This window comes from Canis lupus, chromosome 15 (assembly GCF_003254725.2).
Source record: "Canis lupus dingo isolate Sandy chromosome 15, ASM325472v2, whole genome shotgun sequence".
Lineage (NCBI taxonomy): Eukaryota > Metazoa > Chordata > Mammalia > Carnivora > Canidae > Canis > Canis lupus.
The window spans coordinates 38,144,545-38,169,446 of NC_064257.1; the positions used below are offsets into that span (position 1 = coordinate 38,144,545).

Sequence of the window (24,902 nt, forward strand, 5' to 3'; positions counted from 1 at the left end):
GATGGCTTTTAAGATGTTGAGGAATGTTCCCTCTATCCCTACACTCTGAAGAGTTTTGATCAGGAATGGATGCTGTATTTTGTCAAATGCTTTCTCTGCATCCAATGAGAGGATCATATGGTTCTTGGTTTTTCTCTTGCTGATATGATGAATCACATTGATTGTTTTACGGGTGTTGAACCAGCCTTGTGTCCCAGGGATAAATCCTACTTGGTCATGGTGAATAATTTTCTTAATGTACTGTTGGATCCTATTGGCCAGTATCTTGTTGAGAATTTTTGCATCCATGTTCATCAGGGATATTGGTCTGTAATTCTCCTTTTTGGTGGGGTCTTTGTCTGGCTTTGGAATTAAGGTGATGCTGGCTTCATAGAACGAATTTGGAAGTACTCCATCTCTTTCTATCTTTCCAAACAGCTTTAGGAGAATAGGTATGGTTTCTTCTTTAAACGTTTGATAAAATTCCCCTGGGAAGCCATCTGGCCCTGGACTCTTGTGTCTTGGGAGGTTTTTGATGACTGCTTCAATTTCCTCCCTGGTTATTGGCCTGTTCAGGTTTTCTATTTCTTCCTGTTCCAGTTTTGGTAGTTTGTGGCTTTCCAGGAATGCGTCCATTTCTTCTAGATTGCCTAATTTATTGGCGTATAGCTGTTCATAATATGTTTTTAAAATCGTTTGTATTTCCTTGGTGTTGGTAGTGATCTCTCCTTTCTCATTCATGATTTTATTAATTTGAGTCTTCTCTCTCTTATTTTTAATAAGGCTGGCTAATGGTTTATCTATCTTATTAATTCTTTCAAAGAACCAACTCCTGGTTCTGTTGATCTGTTCCACAGTTCTTCTGGTCTCGATTTCGTTGAGTTCTGCTCGAATCTTTATTAACTCCCTTCTTCTCTTGGGTGTAGGATCTATTTTCTGTTTTTTCTCTAGCTCCTTTATGTGTAAGGTTAGCTTTTGTATTTGAGTTCTTTCCAGTTTTTGAATGGATGCTTGTATTGCGATGTATTTCCCCCTTAGGACTGCTTTTGCTGCATCCCAAAGATTTTGAATGGTTGTATCTTCATTCTCATTAGTTTCCATGAATCTTTTTAATTCTTCCTTAATTTCCTGGTTGACCCTTTTATCTTTTAGCAGGATGGTCCTTAACCTCCACGTGTTTGAGGTCCTTCCAAACTTCTTGTTGTGATTTTAGTTCTAATTTCAAGGCATTATGGTCCGAGAATATGCAGGGGATGATCCCAATCTTTTGGTATCGGTTCAGACCCGATTTGTGACCCAATATGTGGTCTATTCTGGAGAAAGTTCCCTGTGCGCTTGAGAAGAATGTGTATTCAGTTGAGTTTGGATGTAAAGTTCTGTAGATATCTGTGAAATCCATCTGGTCCAGTGTATCATTTAAAGCTCTCGTTTCTTTGGAGATGTTTTGCTTAGAAGACCTATCGAGTATAGAAAGAGCTAGATTGAAGTCACCAAGTATAAGTGTATTATTATCTAAGTATTTCTTCACTTTGGTTAATAATTGATTTATATATTTGGCAGCTCCCACATTCGGAGCATATATATTGAGGATTGTTAAGTCCTCTTGTTGAATAGATCCTTTAAGTATGATATAGTGTCCCTCTTCATCTCTCACTACAGTCTTTGGGGTAAATTTTAGTTTATCTGATATAAGGATGGCTACCCCTGCTTTCTTTTGAGGACCATTCGAATGGTAAATGGTTCTCCAACCTTTTATTTTCAGGCTGTAGGTGTCCTTCTGTCTAAAATGAGTCTCTTGTAGACAGCAAATAGATGGGTCCTGCTTTTTTATCCAGTCTGAAACCCTGCGCCTTTTGATGGGGTCATTAAGCCCGTTCACATTCAGAGTTACTATTGAGAGATATGAGTTTAGTGTCATCATGATATCTATTCAGTCTTTGTTTTTGTGGACTGTTCCACTGAACTTCTTCTTAAAGGGGAATTTTAAGAGTCCCCCTTAAAATTTCTTGCAGAGCTGGTTTGGAGGTCACATATTCTTTTAGTTGCTGCCTGTCTTGGAAGCTCTTTATCTCTCCTTCCATTTTGAATGAGAGTCTTGCTGGATAAAGTATTCTTGGTTGCATGTTCTTCTCATTTAGGACCCTGAATATATCCTGCCAGCCCTTTCTGGCCTGCCAGGTCTCTGTGGAGAGGTCTGCTGTTACCCTAATACTCCTCCCTATAAAAGTCAGGGATTTCTTGTCTCTTGCTGCTTTAAGGATCTTCTCCTTATCTTTGGAATTTGCAAGCTTCCCAATTAAATGTCGAGGTGTTGAACGGTTTTTATTGATTTTAGGGGGGGAGCTCTCTATTTCCTGGATCTGAATGCCTGTTTCCCTTCCCAGATTAGGAAAGTTTTCAGCTAGAATTTGTTCAAATACATATTCTGGCCCTCTGTCCCTTTCGGCGCCCTCGGGAACCCCAATTAAACGTAGGTTTTTCTTCCTCAGGCTGTCGTTTATTTCCCTTAATCTGTCTTCATGGTCTTTTAATTGTTTGTCTCTTTTTTCCTCAGTTTCCCTCTTTGCTATCAACTTGTCTTCTATGTCACTCACTCGTTCTTCCACCTCGTTAACCCTCGTCGTTAGGACTTCTAGTTTGGATTGCATCTCATTCAATTGATTTTTAATTTCTGCCTGATTGGATCTAAATTCTGCAGTCATCAAGTCTCTTGAGTCCTTTATGCTTTTTTCTAGAGCCCCCAGTAGCTGTATAATAGTGCTTCTGAATTGGCTTTCTGACATTGAATTGTAATCCAGATTTTGTAACTCTGTGGGAGAGAGGACTGTTTCTGATTCTTTCTTTTGAGGTGAGGTTTTCCTTCTAGTCATTTTGCTCAGTTGAACAACCTCTGTTAGCATTCTTAGTGGTAGATACTGGACTAGAATTCTATGATTTTTTTTTTTTTTTTAGGTAGTTTGTTAGGCCTTTTTTGTTTATTCCTTGCTTTTCTCATTATTTTCTTTTTTTTTTAATTTTAATTTTTTAAAAAGATTTTATTTATTCATGAAAGACACAGAGAGAGAGAGAGAGAGAGAAAGAGAGAGAGAGAGAGAGGCAGAGACACAGGCAGAGGGAGAAGCAGGCTCATGCAGGGAGCCCTGGGACTCCAGGATCACACCCTGGGCTGAAGGTGGCGCTAAACCACTGAGTCACCCAGGAATCCCCTTATTTTCTTTTTATTAAATGAAAAAAGTCACAGTATTCTGACCAGTTGTTCTAAGTTCTCTTATTTTTTGTATTACGGTTAATGATAAATATTTTAAGTGATGCATTTTTATTATAATTAGTGCTTTTTAAAAACTTGGAGAGGAGAGAGTGTAATCTTCCCCCCCCCCCCCCCCCACGGGTGGTAACAGAGGTTTATTTATACTGTGGTACAGGGCGGGCTCCTGTGTCACGCCTGCCTGAGGACCTGACTGGGGACCTGGCTGGGGACCTGGCAAGAGAATGTAATCTAAAAAAGATTCTTTAGGTATTACTGAATTGTAATTATATTAAGAAAAATTTCCAAATATATTCCAGATGAGATGAATAGATATATAAAACTTCTGAGTGACCCTGTTAATAATGCATTGTATATCCTGTTTGTATAGATATGGAATGTCTCAAATGGTGAGCTGCTTCATTTGTGTGCTCCGATTTTGGTAGAAGAAGGAGCTGCTACCCATGGAGGCTGGGTGACTGACCTTTGCTTTTCTCCGGATAGCAAAATGCTTGTCTCTGCTGGAGGATATCTTAAGGTAAGAATTCCTCAAAGACTATGAAAGAAAATAGCAGCCTATATCCTACTTTCCAAGCTATTTTCACTTCCTGTTTCTCAGTTGGGCCTCCTACAACCCAGCAGAGTGGAAGGGCAGTTACTGTTATCCTCATTTGGCAGTGATGAGATGGAAATCTCTAAGTCTGCTTTCTTCAGCTCTCTTCCAAGTTTTGATGACAGTGTTAGGAATGTTCTTGGTCCAGAGCTCTCATACTGCCCCATACTTAGATGATCAGAATGACTAGAAAGTTGGATGTTTAATTTAATTTTATTTTCCATTGTCACTAATGGTTAACTCTTGTTTGAAAGTCTTTAAAAAATTTGTGAAAAAAAATTTGTGAAATTTCCTTAAGTATTATTAGTAGTAGCAATAGTGATAATAGTAGCAACAATATATTGCTTTATTTTATAGCTTATAAAGTGCTTTTCTTACATCATCTCATTAGCTAGCTTTGTGAAGCTTAAATTTTATTATTCTTGGTTTATAGATAAGGAAACTGACGTTCATGGAGGTCGAGGTTCCTAAAATTATACAATAAGGTGGCTTGTGTAAACTTATTGTTAGAGAACACAGAGGTCAAAGATTGAATGTGTTGTGGTGCCTCAGGGTCATCTTTTGGTGCTTGCATCTATTTATCCATCCACTCAATAAGAATGTGTTAAGTGACCACTGAGTGCTAAGACACTGTATGCACAGTGTTTAAGACTTGATTTTTGCCTTCCAGTGGTTTATAGTCTGGGGGAAAGCAGACAGTAAATAGTCTCTAAAGTATAGAAGGGTTCTGGGACGTTTTTGCATAAAGATAGTGGAGTTAGCAGAGGCTCCTTAGAGAGAGGGATGCTTGAGGTGAGTCTTTTGAATGCTGGTTCACTTGTAAAAGGGGTTGAAGATACTGTGTATTGTACTGACCACTTAAAATAGGTACCTAATAAATTAGATCTTACAGTACTTTTATTTCTTACTGAAAATATTCAAGTGTAGAAAATGATTCTGATAATCATCTAATACAGTATAGATGTTCAGAAATATTTGAATGAATGAAATGAAGTTTTTGGTTATATGAGACACACATAATTGCAGTTTTACTCAACATAAAAATCTAGCTTATAAAAAAGACAATTTTTAGCTCTTCAAGGGGATGTTTGTTATGAACCCTTTTCAAAGAGTTTGCATTGAGAATACAATGCTGTTGATAAAATGTTGTATTAAACTATACCTTTTTGGGCACACCTTTATTTAGTTATGGGTAAGGGGATCATGAAACTGTATGTTTAAGTGACAGGCTGTTCTTCCCTCTGGTTTGATTACTAGCATGGTTAAAGTGATTATGATATAGCCCAGCCTGCATCTACCCAGCACGTAATGAGACTATCCAAAGCACAAAGCAAATTAAAGTAAAAAGAAACAGCTGCTGTAGTGTCCAAGGAAATGGACCTTTTGAGTCTGTTTACTAAGAAATCCAAGCTGTATAAATTGGATGTCAGTAAGATAAAGTAGTTATCTAGTAGCTAAAAAGCTCTTTTAAAAAATATTTTATTTAAATTCAATTTGCCAACATATAGTGTAACACCCAGTGCTCATCTCATCAAGTGCCCTCCTTAGTGCCCGCCACCCAACTACCCCATCCCCCATCCCTCCTCCCCTCTGCAACCCTTTGTTTTCCAGAGTTAGGAATCTCTCATGGTTTGTCTTCCACTCTAATTTTTTCCAAGCTCTTAACTTTTCAAATTATTTCTATCTATAAAATTAAAAAGTAATATAATTTAGTTGTTTACTTGTGTTATGCCATGGAGTACCTACTGTTAGAATGACAAATCCACATTAATTCATACTTATGAGAAGAAAGTCTGATTTGAAATGTGGAATACATGGTGATAAAAGGTGTGCCATTACTTAGAAGCAACAAATGTAATGGTCAGGAGAAGGAGCTTGGGCAGATTGCCTGAGGTCAAAGCCTGGCTCTACCACTTATATCTTTGAGATTTTCCACAAGATTATTTAATCTCTCTCTGCCTTGATTTTTCTCATCTGTAAATGGGTATAATAATAACATCTATCTCAGAGTTGGGAAGATGAAAGGAGTTAATACACGTTAACATACATAGTGTAAAAGAAGTTAGTGCAATACTCATACATAGGGTCACGTACTATACTTTGAGTATATGTTAGCTATTTTAATTCACTTTATTTCTTAGAGCAGTTTTAGATTCATAGCAAAATTGAGCAGAAAGTATAGAGTTCCCATATATCTTCTGTCCCCATGCACGCACAGCCTCCTCCACTATCACCAGAGTATCAACAGACGGGTACATTTGTTATAATTGCTGAACTTATATTGGCACGTCATTGTACTGTAAGTACATGGTTTATATTACGGTTCGCTCTTGGTGGTGGTCCTTCTGTAAATTTTTTTTTTAAAGATTTACTTATTTATTTGAGAGAGTGCATATGCTCATGTGCAAGTGGGTTAAGAGGAGCAGAAGGAGAAAGAGAGAGAGAGAGAGAGAGAATCTCAAGCAGACTCCCCCTGAGCACAGAGCCTGACATGGGGCTTGATCCCCTGGCCCTGAGATCATGACCTGAGCCAAAATCAAGAGCTGGATGCTTCACTGACTGACCTAATCAGGCTCCCCCATTTTGTGAATTTTGACAAATATATAATGACATGTGTCTATCCTTGTAGTATGATACAGAATAGTTTCATTGCCCTAAAAATTCCCTGTATTAGCTGCTATTTTTAATGTCACTGTTTTTTAGTCTAGCTGCTATTTTTAATGTCACTGTTTTTTAGTCCATATTTAAGTTAGTGGCTGATGTCATGTTTCCAGGTAGAGTGGTTTGTTTAAACAGAGGGAAAGGTAGTGGGAGCACTAGATTAGGTACCAGAAGCTGTTCCACCTCTGCAGTATCCTCTTGGGTGACAAGGCCTGTCTTCTTTAGTACCCTGCATTCCTTATTTGTAAAATGAGGCAGTTGGACTAGGTGATCTCTAAGGGCCTTACTATCTCTGTGATTTGCTCATAGTGACTGAAAATTAATGAGTCCTCTCCTAAGTAGGTGGAATGTGTCCTCTGCAGTCTTGTTTAGATTGCTATTTTATAAAGTAAAATTGTCAGTTCTGAAAAATTTCAAATTAGTAAAAGTTGCTTCAGTGAGTTCTACTGAAGTCCATGGGGATATACTTTTATCATGTACTATTATGGACTGAACACAAATGGCTGATCAGTCAACTGCTGGAATGCTAGGCCCTTCCCTAGATACAAAAGTGAGTTGACACCATTATTTCATTCATAATACTCTGAATATTGATGTGTCTTTTCAAAAGGTGTTCATGTACATTGTCTCTTTTGCCCTTATTTTAGCTGTGAGATACATGGGTAAGCTTTATGATCTCCATTTGGTAAATGACTACGAACACTGTTGTAATCTTAGTGAATTCGGTTATTGCGAGAAGAAAGGAAGGATTTGGGCAGAACACCTGCTGCATTTGAGATGTTCAATATTTAGCAAATAAATGTGTAGAATATTTTATAGAGAAATTTGGTTATGGGCTTTTGAATCATTCCTGGTGAAAATGACAGGAGAGAGAATATCCTATTTGATAGCCTATAATAGGAAATAGCCTCAATGTTGATATCAGAATACCAGTCTCTCTGCAAAGGAGCATTTTTTAAAGAAAAGAGGGGCAAACGTTCTTCTGTCCATTCCAATGAGAAAGACTTGCAGGTAGCAGAGTTCAGTGCAGTCGTGGCCATAGAGGACTTTGTGCAGCCTTGTGTCTGTAGCTTTCAGTAGGCTACACGTTTTCCCAGCATGCCTTGCAGTTGGGGTTAGGTTTTCAGTAGCTGTGAGGCAGTCAGTCACCAGGGTTAATCAGGAAAGGCTGACCAGATTGATTATACTATATTCATCATTAAACCTCAGACATTTTCCCTTGCAGTTTGCTGGAGTTTGGGAGTGGGGAGGTGATAGGGTGAAGGATTTGGCTGGCACTACAGTTGTCACTTGGAGGGATTACCAGTCTAATGAGAATTTTATTTTTCTCTGAACAGTGGTGGAATGTTGTCACTGGGGAATCCTCACAAACCTTCTACACAAATGGAACCTGTCTTAAGAAAATACACGTTTCCTCTGACTTCAAAACATATGTGACTGTTGATAATCTTGGGATTTTATATATTTTACAGATGTTAGAGTGAAGTAAGGATTAATGTAAGTTGAACTCTTTTTAGTTTTGAATTGGAAAAAATTCTAGTGAAAGTCTTTATATTTTGACTTTTGTGAAGCTGTGAATTGTTCTGCAGTTATTGCATTCACTATAGAAATGTTTGTGGTTGGATGAATAATATTAATGTAGTCTTTTCCCAAATGAACACACCTTTAATCTTGTTATTCATAATCCTCATCATCATTGTTAACAGTTCGTCTTTTAAGATGCATGTGAAAATGTAAATATGTACCTTGTAATACTGTTGGTAAAATTCTCTCGATGCATTCAAATTGGTTGACATAATTAACGAGAATAATTCGGAGGAAATAATGTATTTTAATGGTATTATTATGCAGACTGTGCCTCAAGGTAGCAGACCTGCTTTCTGAACCAGTGTACCCCAAGGGGTATAGTTCTCCCAATTACAGTCTTAGTGCTTATTTGTACCTCTTAAATTTGCTTTAAAAATATTATGTCTGCTTGCACAGTTTGCAACTTTTAATTCACTCAATAAGTGAGTGTTAGATTTTAAAATTTCTTTGAAGCAAAAGTGCTTATGGAGCAAAAATTGTATGTGCTGGAGAGAGTAGATCTTACTGGTCTACCTTTTCGTCACTAGCTGATGGCACCCCTGTGCTGCAGCTGGACTCTAGTTGTCAGTCTCTGAGTTGGGTGCTTGCTGTTCTGCTTGCTCTGGTTTTTTATGTATCAGACTTGTTACTTGAATGAACTTGACCTTTCTTAATTTTCATTTTTTTCTTCTTTTTTTAAAGCAGTTCTACAAGTGAATTTTTGTAAATTAGAATAATTGAGGAGCTGGTTTTCATTTGAAGTTTTAACAGAATTTTTCTAAGAATATAAAACAGTAAAAAAACATTTTCTTCTAGTCTCTTTACTCAGATGAATGGCATTGTCAACACTGTTCTCAATTCTTCAAGAGAATTCTCTATGGTTTTCTATGCAATAACAGAAGAGTCATTGTGACTCTGGAAGATGTCACTTTTAACCTACCAGCTCTTCTGTTGTCTTCTCCTTTTCTCCTCCTTCTCTCTCCCTCTCACACTTCTTCATTCCCTCCCTCCCTTCCTCGCTGCAAGGTTAATCAGGAAAGATAGCTCTTGACAGGGAAAAAGTACATCAGTATCAGTAACTAGCTTTTTTTTTTTAACCTTCTGGTTAGGAACTTTAATTGCAGTTTAAATATCCATTTCCCCTGACAATATATTGTTAAGGGAAATAGCAATAAATTAGCAATAGATGTGGTTCATATAAGAAAATAACCAAAATTTAAAAATTTTGCTGCTGCAGTAGTTACTAAATCGAAAAAAATATTAGTGTTAATAGTAGGTAAGTAGTGAGCCAGCATTTATTGGTGTGTATGAAATGTGGAGTAGGTGGGGGGGGGGCCTACACCACTCCAGGTGTATTTAGATTAGATAATACTATTTAGCATTTAAGGGAGCCATAAATAGAATTGTTAAGGAGATTGGGATGATGGATGGGTCGAGGAACTAGTTTATAGGCTTACTGTGATTTAAGCAAATGTTGATGTGAAAATCTTAATTTTATGAAGAAGTTTCTGTAAATGATATATTGTGCGTAGAGTATCCAAATAATTGATTTGCATACAATGTTTAGGAACTCATTTATAGCTCAGAGTATAAAGTATTAACTTTTGGAATTATAAGCCACTTGACTGTTAAAGTATGGAAGAAACATTGGCTTCTGAAAAACCTTGATTGGGCCCTTGTCTTTAAAATGAAAAGAAAAATGGGAAGAAAAGGTAACATGACAAAAAGGCAAGGTTAAAAAGAAAAAGAAGTCAAGGTAAAGCCTAGTATAATGGAGCTGCATATTTCAAGGCAGCTCAAGTGGTCAGTCAAGGGGAGGATTTAGTTTTGTACTTGCAGATGAGCATTTTTCAAGTATTTTCCCTTTATTTTTTGTAATGGAAATTACATTACATTTTGTATATATAAAGACTTTTTTTTACATTGTATGTATCTTGTATGTTTTGAAAACTTGTTAGTTTTGTATTTATGATACAAGTCACGGGGTTTTTTTTGCCTTTTAATACATGAAGTAAAAAAAATTTATAAAAAATAAAATCCCGAAATATTTTTGAAACACATTTTCAGATTGTTGAGGCTGTCATTTGTTGATTAGAAAACAAATGTGAAAGATTCTTCAAATGAAAGCAGTCATCCTTTCTATTGATGCTTTATCAACTGTGTCTAATTCAGTTTTAATCAACATTTTATCTCCTCAGTTTACCTCTGATAATTGCTACCTGGTGTGGCTGACATAGGATTCTGTAAAGAAGAGAATTCATTTATTTATTCTTCCATTCAGTAAATATTTATTGAGATTTTCCGTGTGCCTGGCATTTTTGTAGGAATTGGAGATGTAAAAGTGAGCAAAACAGCCTGCCCTATTGCAGTTCAGGGCCAAGGAGAGGCAAACAAAAAGCAAATAAGTAGAATCTGTAGTGTATTAGTTGATATGTTTAAATGGGGAGGGGGGAAGCGTTACTGTTTCAGATGGAGTTGCTCACTGAGAAGGTGACACTTGAGTACATTTGTGAAAGGCGAGGGTGTGAGTCGTCCAGGTACCTGGAGAGATTCCCAGGTGAGAGTGCAGTGAGCACAGAGACAGGTCAGTGGAGGGGTAGCTCTGTTACAGAGCTGGGAAGGAGGCTGGTGTGGCTGGAGGAGGCTGAGTAGGGAGTGTCACACAAGATGCATCACTGTGCAGGGCCTGCTAGGCCACAGTAAGAGCTTTTACTTGAGATAGGAGCTACTGGAGGAGTTTGGGCAGTGGAGTGATCTGACGTAAGCTTTAATTGGTTCCTCTGGCAGTGGGAACCAGTTGAGAATTAGTTGAAAAGGGGGACAGGCAAGACTAGAAGCAGGGATACCTGTGAGAAGCTTTTGCAATAATTTGGGCAAAGCGAAGGCAGCCAGAGTATGGTAGGTAGCAGCAGTAGGGGGAGTGTGACAGTTGGATTCTGGATATATGACTGATGAGAGTTAAAAGGATTTGCTGGTGGATTGGATACAGGTTGTGAGAGAGACAAATTAAGAATGACACCAAGGTTTTGGCTCTTTGGCTTGAGCTACTGGAAGATTAGAGTTGCCATTAATTGAGATGAAGATAGTTATGGAAGGAGCGGGGCTTTGGACGTAGAAGTTTGCAATGGCCATTAGGCATCCAAGTGGGGATGTTGAGTTGGGGGTTGGAAAAAAGGGTCTGAAGTTGTGGGGAAAATCTGTGATGGAGATATAAATCTGAGAATCATTTGTGAATCAAATATATTTAAAACCACAGGCTCAGATGAAATCAGTAGTGAAACAGGTGTTGATAGACAAGCTTGGAGTCCTAAGCCAGAGTCCAAGGCAGTCTGAGGTTGGTGAGATGAGGGACCAGCACAAGAGACTGAGAAGGACCACAGAGAGTAAGAATTGCAACGTGGTGTGGTAAGTTACAGTGAATGCAGTGGGTGTGGGTCTTTTAACTCAGTGTGATTTGGGCAGTTTCTTTTTTGGTTTGTTTGTTCAGCCACCTGCTTGTCTTTTCTGTACGGCTTGCATATCTACTGTTCGCCAAGCACTATTTTAAGTAGCAGCCAGGGTGATAAGTAAATACATTTTAGTTGTTGGGAGAGATTGGGAACAATAGGTAATAAGAAAACAAGAAAATAGCAGTAGTTTTATCTGTAAAGTGGGTATCCATTCTTCTCACGATTGTTTAAAGATTTAGTAAGATAATGCTCATGAAGTACTTACCTCAGTGCTTGGGCCAAGAAAGTGCTCAATGAATGTTCCTTGGTGATGTTCGAGTCCCATCATCTCTGGCCTGCCAATAGTTCCCTGACTGCTGTCTCTGCCGCTAGCCGTACCCTCTGCTTATTAATCTTTCCAAAGTGCTCATCTTCATCTTGTCACTTAAGACCCCGGACCTGCTATGTGCTTTCTTGCCTCTGTGTCTTTGTATATGCTCTTTTCTATACTGCCCATCTCCTACCTAAGTTTTTCCCCTAATTGCTTCTTACACTTCATATATTCTTTGAGATAACCTTTCTGCTGGAGGTTTGCCCAGCCCTCTCGTAGTGCCTTCCTTTCTCTGCCATGACTTTTATCGCCCTTTGTTGTGTACTTGTTGGAGTCCCTCCTTAGAACATAAGCTCCAGGAAGCCAGCTATAGGTCTTTTACAGCACAGTCTAACATAAATGTGGTGCCAGTTGGGAGTCTCAACAAATATTTGTTCAGTGATTGAAATTTTTGTATATGCGCTTGTATGCCCATAGTGCATTCTCTCTTCTCCCTCTGTACTAGGATATCAGGAGGCTAATTAAGAAGTAGCACACCACCAGCATTTTCTTTATATTTCTGTTTTAGTTTGGCATTTTATTGTGAAGCATCATTAGAGGAAAGTAAAACTTGAATAAAAAAAGATTTGCTTCTAGATTATATGAAATGAATAAACATGTCCCTAAAGTGTTTAAGTTGGCAAGTATGGCAATCTGTTATTCAACATTATGTTATTATAATTTACTTACCGACCTTTAGAGAAGGAAGAAATTACTTTCAAATAATTCTTAGTCTCTGCAATTGTCATTTGAATCGATTTCCTTGATCATATTCCTTCCCTTTAAGACTATGGAGATACTATACAGTTATTAAAATACCTGAATTAAAGTATCAGCTGATATCGGGCTGTGAATTCAACCATAGAATTATTGTGTAGCTATGTATTTTCACAGGGAAGGGGGCGAAAAATGTGCATCAGACATGGGACTATCAGAGACCAGGTCTTTGAAGTCATTTGGCATCAACGGTATATTACTTCTAGGTCAGATGGTGTTAAGTAGACTAAAACTTGGGAAGTTTTCCTTTAAATTATGATCCAGGAAAACGAGCTGCTGGTGTTCATTGTAAATTCATTTATGAGGTCAGGCCTTCAGAACTAGGAATTACTGCTTATTGCGGAGAAGCAAACAGAAAGTCTGCCTCTGTAATTTCCATCACCCAGGGCTAGAGTGAGAGCATGCCAGGCCCAAGATTTGGTGGGGTGGTTCTGAGCAACTGGTAAACTGGAAAGCACCCAGTAGCCGAATGAAGTCTTCTGCTTAGTACAAGGGAGGCTGTTGTGAAGAGCAGGAACACACATTCTCACCGTGCATTCAAATCTTCATTGCCTCCCCACTCCGGGGACTGCCCAGCCCTTATGCTGTCTTGACAGTACTTGAGTGGATTTGCAGACCCTGCAGTCCTAGCTTAGAGAGGAAGAACTGCACCCAGTCGGTTGGTGACAAAGGACCATAGTCCACATCTGATTTTCCTTTCTTTATAGAGAGACCCGGACCCACTGGGCTACAAGTTGAATGTCAGTTTCAATTGGAAGTGGGGTCCCCCTGGGTTTACAGCACATGCACACCAGTCTAGGGGGTCAAGGCTTAAGCTGAGGAAGATTTGGGAGATCTGCATTTCTCATCTCTGATTCATCTTCAATTAGCAGTAGTTCTAAACCCTTCACTTTGTGTTTATTTGCCCCACTCTGTCAGATAACCTTCTGAGACCTAACAGATCCTTTTTAGGAGGAAGGAGGAGCTGTTATTTTTACCAGTGTTTTCTGTGCCAGGCTCTATGCTGGGCTTGTTCCACACGTTATTTAATTGAATCTTCACAACAAGGCTGCAAAGTATTATCTCTGTTGTCTAGATGGAAGCAGGTGCAGAGAGGTGAAGTCACCAGAGCCCCACAGCAGAGTGGTGGAGCTGGGGTTTTGGTCCGTGTGGTTGGCCTCCTCACTGACATCCTTGGGCGAGAGGATCTAGGAGCATCGTTTCAGTTACACACTTGGTAATTCATTATTCATTTTGCTCATTCACATTATGCATCATGACTAATCCTAAGTCCTGAGCTGTCAGAGTTGGTCCCTGCTCTTTTTTTTTTTTTTTTTAAAGATTTATTTATTCATGAGAGACACAGAGATAGAGAGGCAGAGACACAGGCAGAGGGAGAAGCAGGCTCCATGCAGGGAGCCCGATGTGGGACCCCAGGATCACGCCTTGGGCCGAAGGCAGGCACTAAACCACTGAGCCACCCAGGGATCCCCTGGTCCCTGCTCTTGAGATGCTTTTGCTTTGGGTATTCTGGTTAACCCATCTTTGTGCCTGTAAGGATTACTTTTTTTTTAATTCATTTTTTTAAAAGATTTTATTTATTTATTCATGAAAGACACACACACACAGAGGCAGAGACATAGGCAGAGGGAGAAGCAGGCTCCATGCAGGGAGCCCAATGTGAGACTCGATCTCGGGTCTTCAGGATCAGGCCCTGGGCCAAAGGCAGGCACTAAACCCCTGAGCCACCTGGGCTGCCCAGGATTACTCTTTGAAAAAAGAAGCGGGGCCCTATTCCGATAGGAGCCAAATGGATGGCCGGGATTGGGGGATGTTTTGGATTTGCCAGCACTTGGCTACTACCCAGCCGGGTCTCAGTTCTCAGATGATTCAAGTATTGAGTTGAGAATGTGGCAGCCCTGCAATGGTCTGCCCCCTGGAGATGCTTATTTCTACTTCGAAACTCTCAAGGAGTTCAGTTGAGAATAGCATTAGCCCTGGGGTTACTGGAGCCGTGTGCCTTCTTTCTGCCTTGATTTCATTTCCTTTCACTTGAAAAGGTGTAGCCTCTCAGAGCCTTGTTTTCCTTATTTGTCAAATAGGGACCACAACACTTGATAGAGTTTTTTGTGAGGCCTGAAAAACATGTCAAGCATCTGATATGGGGCTCAATAGTATTCTTATCTTTTGTCTCAGTTACAGACTTCATTCCTTTGCTGCCCATGTTTCCATGGTTTACAAAGTCGGAACTTGTGACTTCTGCTTTCTCCGAGCATCCTTTTCTACCTCGTGGTAGACTTACCTTTTTGCTCTTAGCTCCCAGGAGACAGCCTTCCCTCAGCAGGAAAGCTGTCATCTGCTTTCTTCTGAGACATCTCAAACTTTCTTCTCTTTGGGATATGCATGTGCCCACCAGTGCTGGAGGGTTGGGAATGAGAGTGGAGGAAGAACCTTGGGCTGGTGCTTGGGAGTGTGGTAGAACTCTGGCTTTGGCTGTCACGTGTATCCAAGTTCAAGTCTTGGTTCTCAGGGACCTGCTTTTTGGGAGCCTCTCGTGCTGGAGACGTACAGGGGCTGCCCAGCTTCTCAGGGGTTCAGGAGAGCCTCATCCATCCAGAGGTGAAGCTTCTTACACTTTGTTGTAATAGAATTACCTGGGAGACTTAAAAACTTCCCTAAACCCGGACCTTCTCCCAGGCTGGTTAATTCAGTATCTGGAGATATGGTAATCAGGTCTCTGTATTATTTTAAAGTTCCCCAAGTTCCCCAGGTGAGTCTAGAGTGCAGTGCAGGTTGAGAACTGGTACCCTGTGCTGTCTGTCACCCTCATGGCCAGGCCGTTGCCAGTTGTTCTGTCCCCCTGCCAGCTATGTGTGTGACCCCTGCTTATACAGTGTGTTCCTTTCCATGCACTGCCACGATATCCTCAGGAGTGTTGCTGAGCAGCCCAGATGTTTGGTCTGTCCATTATAGTAACACGGACAAGGGGCTCTTTCCGGCTTGGATTTGGTGGCTAATTTATAGAGCAATACTTTTAGGGTTATTACCAACAGTTCCTCCTCTGGTCATGGCTTGCTCTATCCAGGTGTCTCCCCTGTGTGTCCTTGCTTTCACTTTTTACCTAGTGCCGTGATTATTCCCATCATGGCAGACACTGTTGGTGGCTGTCCTGGTATCCAGTCTCTCCCTTTTCCTAACAACTCCTGAATTGTTGGGGCTGCCGTGTGCTCACCTAAAATCAACAGCTACATTTTCCAGCTGCCTATATAGGGGTGGCCAATGAGTGATAAGTAGAAGGTGCCAGGCGGGGCTTCCAGGAAAGCTCCTAAAAGATTGCCTTACTGGGGATCCCTGGATGGCGCAGCGGTTTGGCGCCTGCCTTTGGCCCAGGGCATGATCCTGGAGACCTGGGATCGAATCCCACGTCGGGCTCCCAGTGCATGGAGCCTGCTTCTCCCTCTGCCTATGTCTCTGCCTCTCTCTCTCTCTCTCTCTCTTTGACTATCATAAATAAATTTAAAAAAAATTAAAAAAAAAAAAAGATTGCCTTACTCATTTGGGAGGCAGGAGACCTTAGGTCATTACCATTCTTTTTATGATCTGGAATTCGGATGTGCTGGGTAATGCTCTGGCAGCCATTTTGTGATTGTGGAGTGACCTTACAGATGCTATATGCTAAGGATGACAGAGTAGGAACAGAGAAGGAGCTTGTGGACCTACCATTCCAGCCCTGTCCTATTTCTGAAGTTCATGTTACATGAGAAAAAATTCAACCCTTCCCTATTTAAGAGACTGTTCTTTCTGGTCTTTGCTACTAGTCCCTAAATTCAGTTCCTGATACTGAATAAACCAACCTGATGTATAAGAGCAGTCCAACAAATGTCAGTGACTGTCTCTGCCTCCTCCACCCCCTCACTCTAGCCACACACACACTCTTCCTCCTCTGATCAGTAACTGGACATCTAGCTTGCTGGGAGGCTGGTGGAGCTTGGTGGAATCTCAGAAACTCACAAAGGACTGATGCATGGATCATGCCCAGCCCACAGGTGAGTTTTATTTGGCCCACACTTATTTTTTAAAATGCTGAATTTGTTGCCAGCATTTGAAAATCTGGTAATTTTGCATAAATTCTAATTTCTTAGAAAATCTCTTGGCCGAGGGTCTTCATTTCTGCCTGGCAACAGTCAGCTGAGAGTAAGTAGCAGCTGCCCCCTGAGATGAGTCGGGTGCTCTGTGGATTGTCATAGACCTCCCCTCCCCCCACATCACCTGTGTGGCTCTGAAGCCATCTGAGTTTGCAGCCTTCCGTCTCCCTATCCAGACACATCCCCAGAAATGGCCTGCTCAGATGGTATTCCTGAATTTCCTGTGCCTTTCTTCCGCATCTCCCTTGACTCAACACTTAGCACATCGGGGCTTTTGTTTTTGTTTTTTTCAAACTCTCCAAAAACTGAGCATGCACTTTTGATAAGTGGAGAGAAGTCAGCCTCTCAAATGTCAGAAAACAGCTGATGTTGCTTCATACTTGGAGGCATCTTGACTTCCCTTCTCATGTGTCTTACTGAGGAGAGGCAGTACGAGGGAGAGCTTGCAGGCTCCTCAGGGAGCAGCTGTTGGGATGCTTGATTGAGACTGAGACATCCAGAGGACAATTAAATTGAGCATTGACTATGAATTGCTTTGAACGCCATGTTATGAGTAAGAACGACTCCCTCTGAGTTTGCCCTCACTGTACTTTGACATATAACTTATGTGTCCCCTAAATGGCAGGCATTGGAAGATGCATGATAAGCTCTGCTGTGCTGATGAAGTCTCTTCTGTGACCTGCATGCTCCTCAGTTTCCTGGACGTCTGAGGAAACTTCAGCTGCTGGGGCTGCACCTCCAGCCGGGGTGACCCTACTGGAGCTGTTCAATGCAGTCTCGTTTCCTTTCTTTTTTTTTTTTTAGATTCATTCATTCATTCATTCATTCATTCATTCATTCATTCATGAGAGACACAGAGAGAGGGAGAGAGGCAGAGACACAGGCAGAGGGAGAAGCAGGCTCCATGCAGGGAGCGACGTGGGACTTGATCCCGGGTCTCCAGGATCACACCCTGGGCTGAAGGCGGTGCTAAACCGCTGAGCCACCCGGGCTGCCCCAGAGTCTCTGTTTCAGTCTGATGGAAATCCTCACGTCCTTGGTCATTAACTACTCTTGGAAAATTGAATGCCCATGCAGTTTTCACAAACATAGGAGAGTAAAACAAAAGCTGTTTTGATTATAAGTAACTTGTAGCTATAATTCTTTATGAGTTATACAGCGTGCAGTATGTTGTGTCTTTGCATTAGCAGCTTTAAGCTAAATAGTGCCACAATGAACACAGAGCAAGTTCTCAGTAGATTGGCTTGGGATGAAGAGAGGAAACAGCTAAGTGGAATTGGCATTCCGAGGTCTGCTCCAAATTCTTAGGGTTAATTCTCCCTGGCTCATGGGTACTAATGGGATTTCACAGTACACAGGATGGTGACTGGGCAACAGGCCTAGGAGATTCTCTGCCTGCTTTGGAGATGGTTTCTGTGGGAAGCAGGACTCTTGCCGGGGCACCCAGATGCCTGGGTTCACTTGCACAGACCACAGTAAATGGGTGTGGGGTGGGCCAGATGGAGCAGGGGCGGGCTGATGCAGCCTGGGTGCAGGTAGGTTCTGTTGGCTTATGTTGGCTGATGTCCCAGTTATATTGTAAGATGTGTTTATAACTGTCAGATTGCTTGATTTTCATAGGAAACATAGTGAATCGCCTTATTATATAAAAAGAAAACTGAAAAACAGAATGTCCTAAAGGCTTTATTCCATATAGACTTATGAATACGGTCATTATATGACAGTTCTGTGGGAGAAGAGTGAACTCTGGAGGCTAGCCCACTTACCAGATTTTCATTTCTTTTCAGAGCAGTGTTACTTGGGGTCCAAGTGTGAATTTTTATTTTTGAGAATTTGGCCATGTGTTCATTATCTAGGCCTGTTTTGGTGCTCCATCATATCCAAACATTGTCTACCCCAATATTATTTTCTAGTTATTCCAACAGAAAATCTGGTGTGTCTTGAGAAAAACTACTGCCATGACTTATTAATGGATTAACTGGGATTAATTTTCATGGGGTTCATTCACCCAAATTTATCGTAGAATATAATTTAAGAAAAGAATAGAATAATTCAATTAAAGTTCTTTTTTGGAATAATATTAGCCTTCAGGGATCCCCAGCCCCCCGTGGACACTGCGGTTACTGATGTGTCAGACTGCTCCTTTAAGACATGAGCTGCAAGCCCCTCCTTCATCGTTGGGCTGGCTCTCTTCCACTTGCCCCTCGGACCTCTCTTCCCTCTTCCCTGCCCTGTGTAGACTGCATCAGTGGGCTCCTTGTCCTCTGGCTTCCAGGGAGGTCAGGGAATGCAGGGTGGAGAGTGAGATCAGTGTATTTTAATCCCTGGCTCCCCCTCAGGGCCACCACAGCTGGCGGTGTCCTGCAGCCTGTCTGTCAGCCCCCTCCTTTCCCTTCCCCTTTAGGCGATCACCAGCCCAGGGACACCGTTCCACCCGTCTGTTTCCCTACATGCTGCCAACACCTATGTAAGTATTCTATTTATTAAACTCTTAAAATATCCCAATTGGAATGTGCCATCTGCTTCATGCTGGGACCATAACTGGTACAAACAAGCATCTGATCCACAGAGAGAAGAGGACTGCTGACCTCTTGGTGGTTAGCAAAGATAAAAAGGGGCCCAGTTAGCTCAGCTGAAGCATTACCATCTAAAATCCTCGCCCAAACCTTTCCTCAGGAAGCCTGTCCTTTCTGCCTCTAAATGTCATCTCTTCTCAGATGGTTTTAGTGTTTTCAGAGACCTGGGTCCATGCATGTCAGGCTGGTAGCACCCCAAGTTTGTTTTGGTGTGTGTTTCAAAGAGTAGCAGAGCCAGCACTGCAGGGGAGATCTCTGGAAAGTCACAGGTTATGGAATATGAATCGTTGACCTTTCTAGTGTCTCTGACTTGCAGCTGGCATGTGTGTTTTAGGAAAATGGAAGGATTGATGTTATGTAATGTTTTGACCCCCTACCAAGATTCATATGTTGAAGCCTAATCCTCCGATGTGATGGTATTTGGAGATGGGCCTTTGGGATATAATTAGGTTAGATGGAGTCACGATGGTGGGGCCCTCAGGATGAGATTAGTGCCCTTGTAAGAAGATACACCAGAGAGCTTGCTGCTCCCCAACCTTGCACCCGTGTGCATGCGAGTGTGCGCTCACACACACACCAAAGAAGTCACATGACCACACAGCAAGATGGTAGATGCCTACAAACCAAGAGAAAGAGCCCTCAGAGAGAAACCTATTTGCCAGCATCTTGATCTTGGACTTTCCAGCCCCCAGAATTGTGAGAAATACATTTGCTGTTCAAGCCACAGAGTCTGGTATTTGGTTTAGCAGCCCAAGCTGAGTGAGAGATGTGTAGATGTTTTGCCAAACATGCTATCTGTATTGTCCCAGACAAGTGATCTACTTGGGTGGTCCTTGCTCATTTAGAAATTTCTGTTTTGCCAATTCTACTGTAATATTTAAAGACATTGGGGATTTTCTGGCTGAAATTTAAGGTTTAAAGGCCAATGTACCTTTTTTTCAGACTGGTTGAACTTAGAAATGAGCACATTTTCTCAATTTTGCCATTGCTAAAAAAAATCCCTTTAAGCTATAGATGTTGAGGAGGCTGGGCCTTTGATTTTGTTCCTAAATGGAAGCAGAAAGGTGCTCACAGAACGATGCCAAGCACCAGTGGCTGTACAATTTGTTTTATTTTGTGTGCTTTTTTTTATATAGGATATAAATAATGACAAAAATTACAAAATTTATAACTGGAAGCCCAAGCATATTTACACATTTTTGTTTCAGCAAAGCTACTATTTACTTTGCTCCTATACAATTACCTTTTGGTACCATATTTCAGTGTTATTTTACTCTCCATTTACTACATACATATCAACAGTGAATAGGCAAAATATATACAAGGAACTGTTCAGGTCAAGTAATTTAATATTAAAATTCTTCAACACTGAACTAAATCCATATACATTTGTCAGTTTCAAATAAAATTTAGTTATCCTTCTTTAAAACTCACCAACTGATGAATAACTGATAATCCTCAGGTTTAAAATAATACAGGTTAATTAAAAAAAAACATTAAGACAATCCCACAATTTATCAATATCTATAATGAACTTCAAAATGATTCACAATATGATCAGTTAGAACAATATACGTTAAAATGTTACTTTTTTCTATAATGATATTGGTACTGTTTATATAATTTGATTCTACATAAATATACATTATGGTATCATACAAATACTCCACAGAGACATTAAAAAAATTAAAATACCTTAAAGAAATGTAAGTAAATTTTATTTAATCAAATAGTAAGCAAACATTTATTTGTTTCAAGAAAAGAGTTTTATTACTTTGGAATATCTCTTTTTTTTTTTTTTTTTTGTATTTTTTTTCTAGAAAAAAAATTTTTGCAATAGAATTTTATTAACACCTTTCTCAAACAAGGTTTCCATGACAGAAATCTTGACAGCAGGAGCCCTAAATTTTTTTTAACGTTTTCTTTAAAACACTGTGAAGGTTAAAAAAAAACAATCTTTGCAGCTTATGGCTGCATCAGCACTTTCGGTTGGATGCCAGTCTGCTTGCCCTAATCTCCTGCTCTGGGGAGGGTCATCAGCGCTTTGCCACGCCCAAGCCGGTCCTCTTGGTGGTAGCAGTAAAAATTTAGTTATTTGAAGTGAAACCAGAAACATCCTTCACAACTAACCTAGTTTTCTTATCAGTGCATTAATGAAACATTCTTTTAATAAAAATATTTAATACAAGACACATTTTTCTGTGCATAATAAATTCCTCTGTTTTGAATCATTCTTAAATTTTGAATCAATCCATAGATGTAAATGTTTTCTTTATCTGACATGGTTGATTACATATAAAATCCACAAATATAGAAATTGGGAAACAGGATTTCCTGGCAATCATGGGGATGGTTTTTATCCTTATGCATGGAATGATGCTTAGTGATATGATTTTACAGGTGTTTTATGGGGGTTAGTTCTGTTCTGATTCTACCTTTAAAACTGCTGACTGTGAAAAAGCCAAGATTTTTATACTTTTAGGCAGTATTAGAGATCCCCTGTACCTTTTTTTTTTTTAAAGGTATTATCCCCAAATTCAGCAAAGCAGTGTTGGGGGCAGAGTCATTAGAAATAACCTTGGGTGGTGGCAGGGAGGGGAGTCGGGAGAGTCAGCAAAAAATCTCAACTCATGCCTTTCAGGGGTTACGGCTGGAAAGTCTTGTTTGCACACTTTCTGTCACTGGTGCAGAAAGAACGTCCCCAGGAATGGCCAGCGGCCTTTCGCCCGTGACAAGGCCACACAAACAGAGCAGTCTTCCTCCTGGGCTGGGTGGAAACGGAGGCGCGAAGGGAAGCCTGCTCCGGGACTGCTCAGTGTGCAAGGCACCGCGAGGACAGGAGGATGGGGAGTATCAGAAAATTGTGGTTTCATACTTGGTATTAATTCCTCTCTTGGCTTCTTGTCCCGGCTCCACAATCCACGGCAGATTGGCCAGAGTCTTTTGCTCAGATGGGTCGATCTGCTTTAAAACAGAAAGGCTGATGCCTGTTATACGGTGCCTGTAACCAGAGTGCGTATACGCTTCCTAACACTTCCTGGGAACTGACACTAGGCCCTGACAGGACTGCGGGGATATTAGTATGTGAAAATCATGTCTTTGTCCTTTTGATACACGTTTATTGCATAAGGTGTATGCGGGGTACTTGGAGGGTGGGCAGTGACTGAGAACCAGCCCTTGCTCTTGAAGGCACACAGATGGGGAGCAAGCACAGAAGCACTTCAATATATTGAGGAGAGGGAATGGAGGAAGGGAGGGTGCTCTGTGGTTAGTGAGCCAGGGGAGCTCCCAGAGGAGATGAACCAGGTTAGGTCACTCTCCAGCTCAAGCCTACAGTAGTTGCCATCACAGACTAAACCCGAAGTCCTCAAGGCAAAATCTTGAAAGTCACTGGCTTTGCTTCTCCCTGCATGCCAAGCCCACATCCTGGGCCTCTGCTCACATCATCTACTCTATGGGAAGGCCTTTCCCCAGACACCTGCATGCCTTGCACCCTGATGTCATTCAGGTCACAGCTCATCACTACCATCTCACCTGTTCATCACCCAATACAAAATAGCATCCTAACTTTTCTGCTCTTCTCTGCTCTATTCTTTATAATCCTTCTGCCACACACATCATGTTTATTAGTTCATCTTCCATGGCAGTGTAGGATTTTGTTGTTTGCTGTTTCTCTCAAACTTAGAAAAGCTCCTGGCAACCCAATAAATAAATAGCACACAATAAATGCTTATTGAATAGATATTATAAAAGAATGAAGTAATGTCTAAACAGCTGAAGGGTGAGCTAGAGTTTGCCTCGTGATGGGGCAAGGAGAGGGGGAACGGCACGTGCAAAACTCCTGTGATAAAGAGAAGTGGCTGAGAACTTGCAGTTAGTTTGCAGAGTGGAGAGTGGAAAGGTGAGCAGGGCCAGGTCAAGGTAGGCCTTGAATCAGACTGAGGCTGAGCTATAAAATGCTTAAAACTGTTCTGGCCCCCGTGCATCCAAAGTCAGGCCATTCCTGAGTAAGGCTTGAGCTGTGAGCTCTTAGGAGGGGCCTTGGACGGAGTTTTCCATCACACTGCTGCTTCATCTTTTGGTGTTTCCACATCTGCCCTGGCCTCCTGCTCTGCTCAGGAATGGTGGGGCCAGGAAGCGGGGAAAGGCTCTCATTTCTCTTGCACTGTGACCTTGGGAGCCTGCTGGAAGGCTACGGGATCCGTGCCCTTTGACTACCTTCCAGCATGAACTGATTGTATCTCCACAAGGCTCACATATGCTTAGGCATTGTGGAATATGTCTCAGCAATAAACAACTGGATTTGAGGGAAATGGAACATGGGCACCAGTTGAGGGGGATGGGATGTTGAGGCAGTTAAAGGACATCAGTATTATTCACTGTGTAGTTCATATTTCTCAGTGGACGCTTTTAGATGCATATTCTATGAGCCCTCATGGCACCCAACCCAGTTGTACTCTTCTGGAAGGAGTCTGTGGAGACCAGAGTCAAGTCAGATGGAGACATCTGCCATTGACAGATTTATCAGTCCAATGAGAAAGAATATGATACGCTATGAGATGATCCAAAAAATATTCTGAAAACTGGACATTTAACTAGAGGTTGTTTTTTTGGGGGGAGGGGAGACAGATAATGAACAAATAAATCTCCATCAATAAATGCTACACAGAATTAAAAGCAGGTATACAATTGAGTATGACTAGGTGTCTACCTCAGAATGGGCCAGGAAAAGCCTCTTCATGTAGCTGAGACCTGAATGACAAGTGGGAGTCTGCTGTGCAGAAATATGGGGGACCCTATGGTAGGTGGAAGGAAAAGGTGGCACAAAGGCCTCCAGTAGGAGTGAGCTTTGTTCTGTTCCGAAGTAGGAAGGTCTGAGCATCAGAGAGAAGCTTGATGGGAAATTAGGTTTAGGTACATGGGGGCAGTGGTGCCATGATCTGATGTGTGTTTTAGGATCACTCTGCTTGCACGAGGAAGAAGGAAGGTTGTTAGGCTATGTACTGCCATAGTTTTGGAGAGAGTAGTGGTGGTAGTCTGTGTAAGAGTGACTGAGGAAATGGAGAGGAGTGGCTGGATCTGAGACATGTCTTAGGGGTTGTACACAGTGGTCAGAGGAAGATGGGAATTAAGGATGACTCTAGATTTATGGCTTGAGCAGCATGGTGAATGGTTATGCCATTTACTGAGCTGGGAAAGACAGAGTATAAACAGCTTTGAGGGGAGAATCAAGGATTCTGTTCTGGGGACTTCCAGGGAAGATGGAAGAGGGGGAGAATCCTAGGCTCACTTTATCTCCTGCTATACCTTGATAACACCCCCATCAGTGTAAATGACCTGTAGATTGGCAGGACAGACTCACAGCTAGACAGAGAAAAGAGGTCACACTGAAGAGGGTAAAAGGGTAGAGATGCAGTTGGGAGCCAAACAGATCTGCAGGACCTAAGGAAGGGATACTGTGGGTACAGAGGGGAGAGGTGCAGACCCCACCCCAGGCACCCCAGGCACCAAGGACCTGCACTGGGAAGATGAACTCCCATGATACTTGGCTTTGAAAACCAGAG

At 41.3% G+C, this 24,902-nt stretch overlaps 2 protein-coding genes across 44 annotated transcripts in view; one reads left to right on the forward strand and one right to left on the reverse strand.

Annotated features, from left to right (window-relative positions):
* The window catches only part of APAF1 (apoptotic peptidase activating factor 1), a 145,896-nt gene that overhangs the window by 80,360 nt on the left and 40,634 nt on the right, over positions 1-24,902 (forward strand). For 14 of the 24 annotated variants that reach the window (XM_049093989.1, XM_025439299.3, XM_049094001.1 and 11 more), the window contains 2 exons: positions 3,615-3,761; positions 7,835-10,123. In XM_049093989.1, coding sequence (XP_048949946.1) covers positions 3,615-3,761; positions 7,835-7,981 — 294 coding nt within the window. In that variant the 3' untranslated portion in view covers positions 7,982-10,123. Of the gene's footprint in view, positions 1-3,614; positions 3,762-7,834; positions 10,124-19,166; positions 19,230-24,902 lie in introns of those variants that run through there. The other 10 variants (XM_049093997.1, XM_049093996.1, XM_049094000.1 and 7 more) reach the window with 2 other exon arrangements.
* ANKS1B (ankyrin repeat and sterile alpha motif domain containing 1B) overlaps positions 20,431-24,902 on the reverse strand; it is a 1,053,015-nt gene continuing 1,048,543 nt past the window's right edge. For 14 of the 20 annotated variants that reach the window (XM_025439285.3, XM_025439284.3, XM_035699326.2 and 11 more), the window contains one exon: positions 20,431-22,302. In XM_025439285.3, the coding sequence (XP_025295070.1) occupies positions 22,192-22,302 (111 nt within the window). In that variant the 3' untranslated portion in view covers positions 20,431-22,191. Of the gene's footprint in view, positions 22,319-24,902 lie in introns of all 20 variants that reach the window. The other 6 variants (XM_025439286.3, XM_025439282.3, XM_025439277.3 and 3 more) reach the window with 3 other exon arrangements.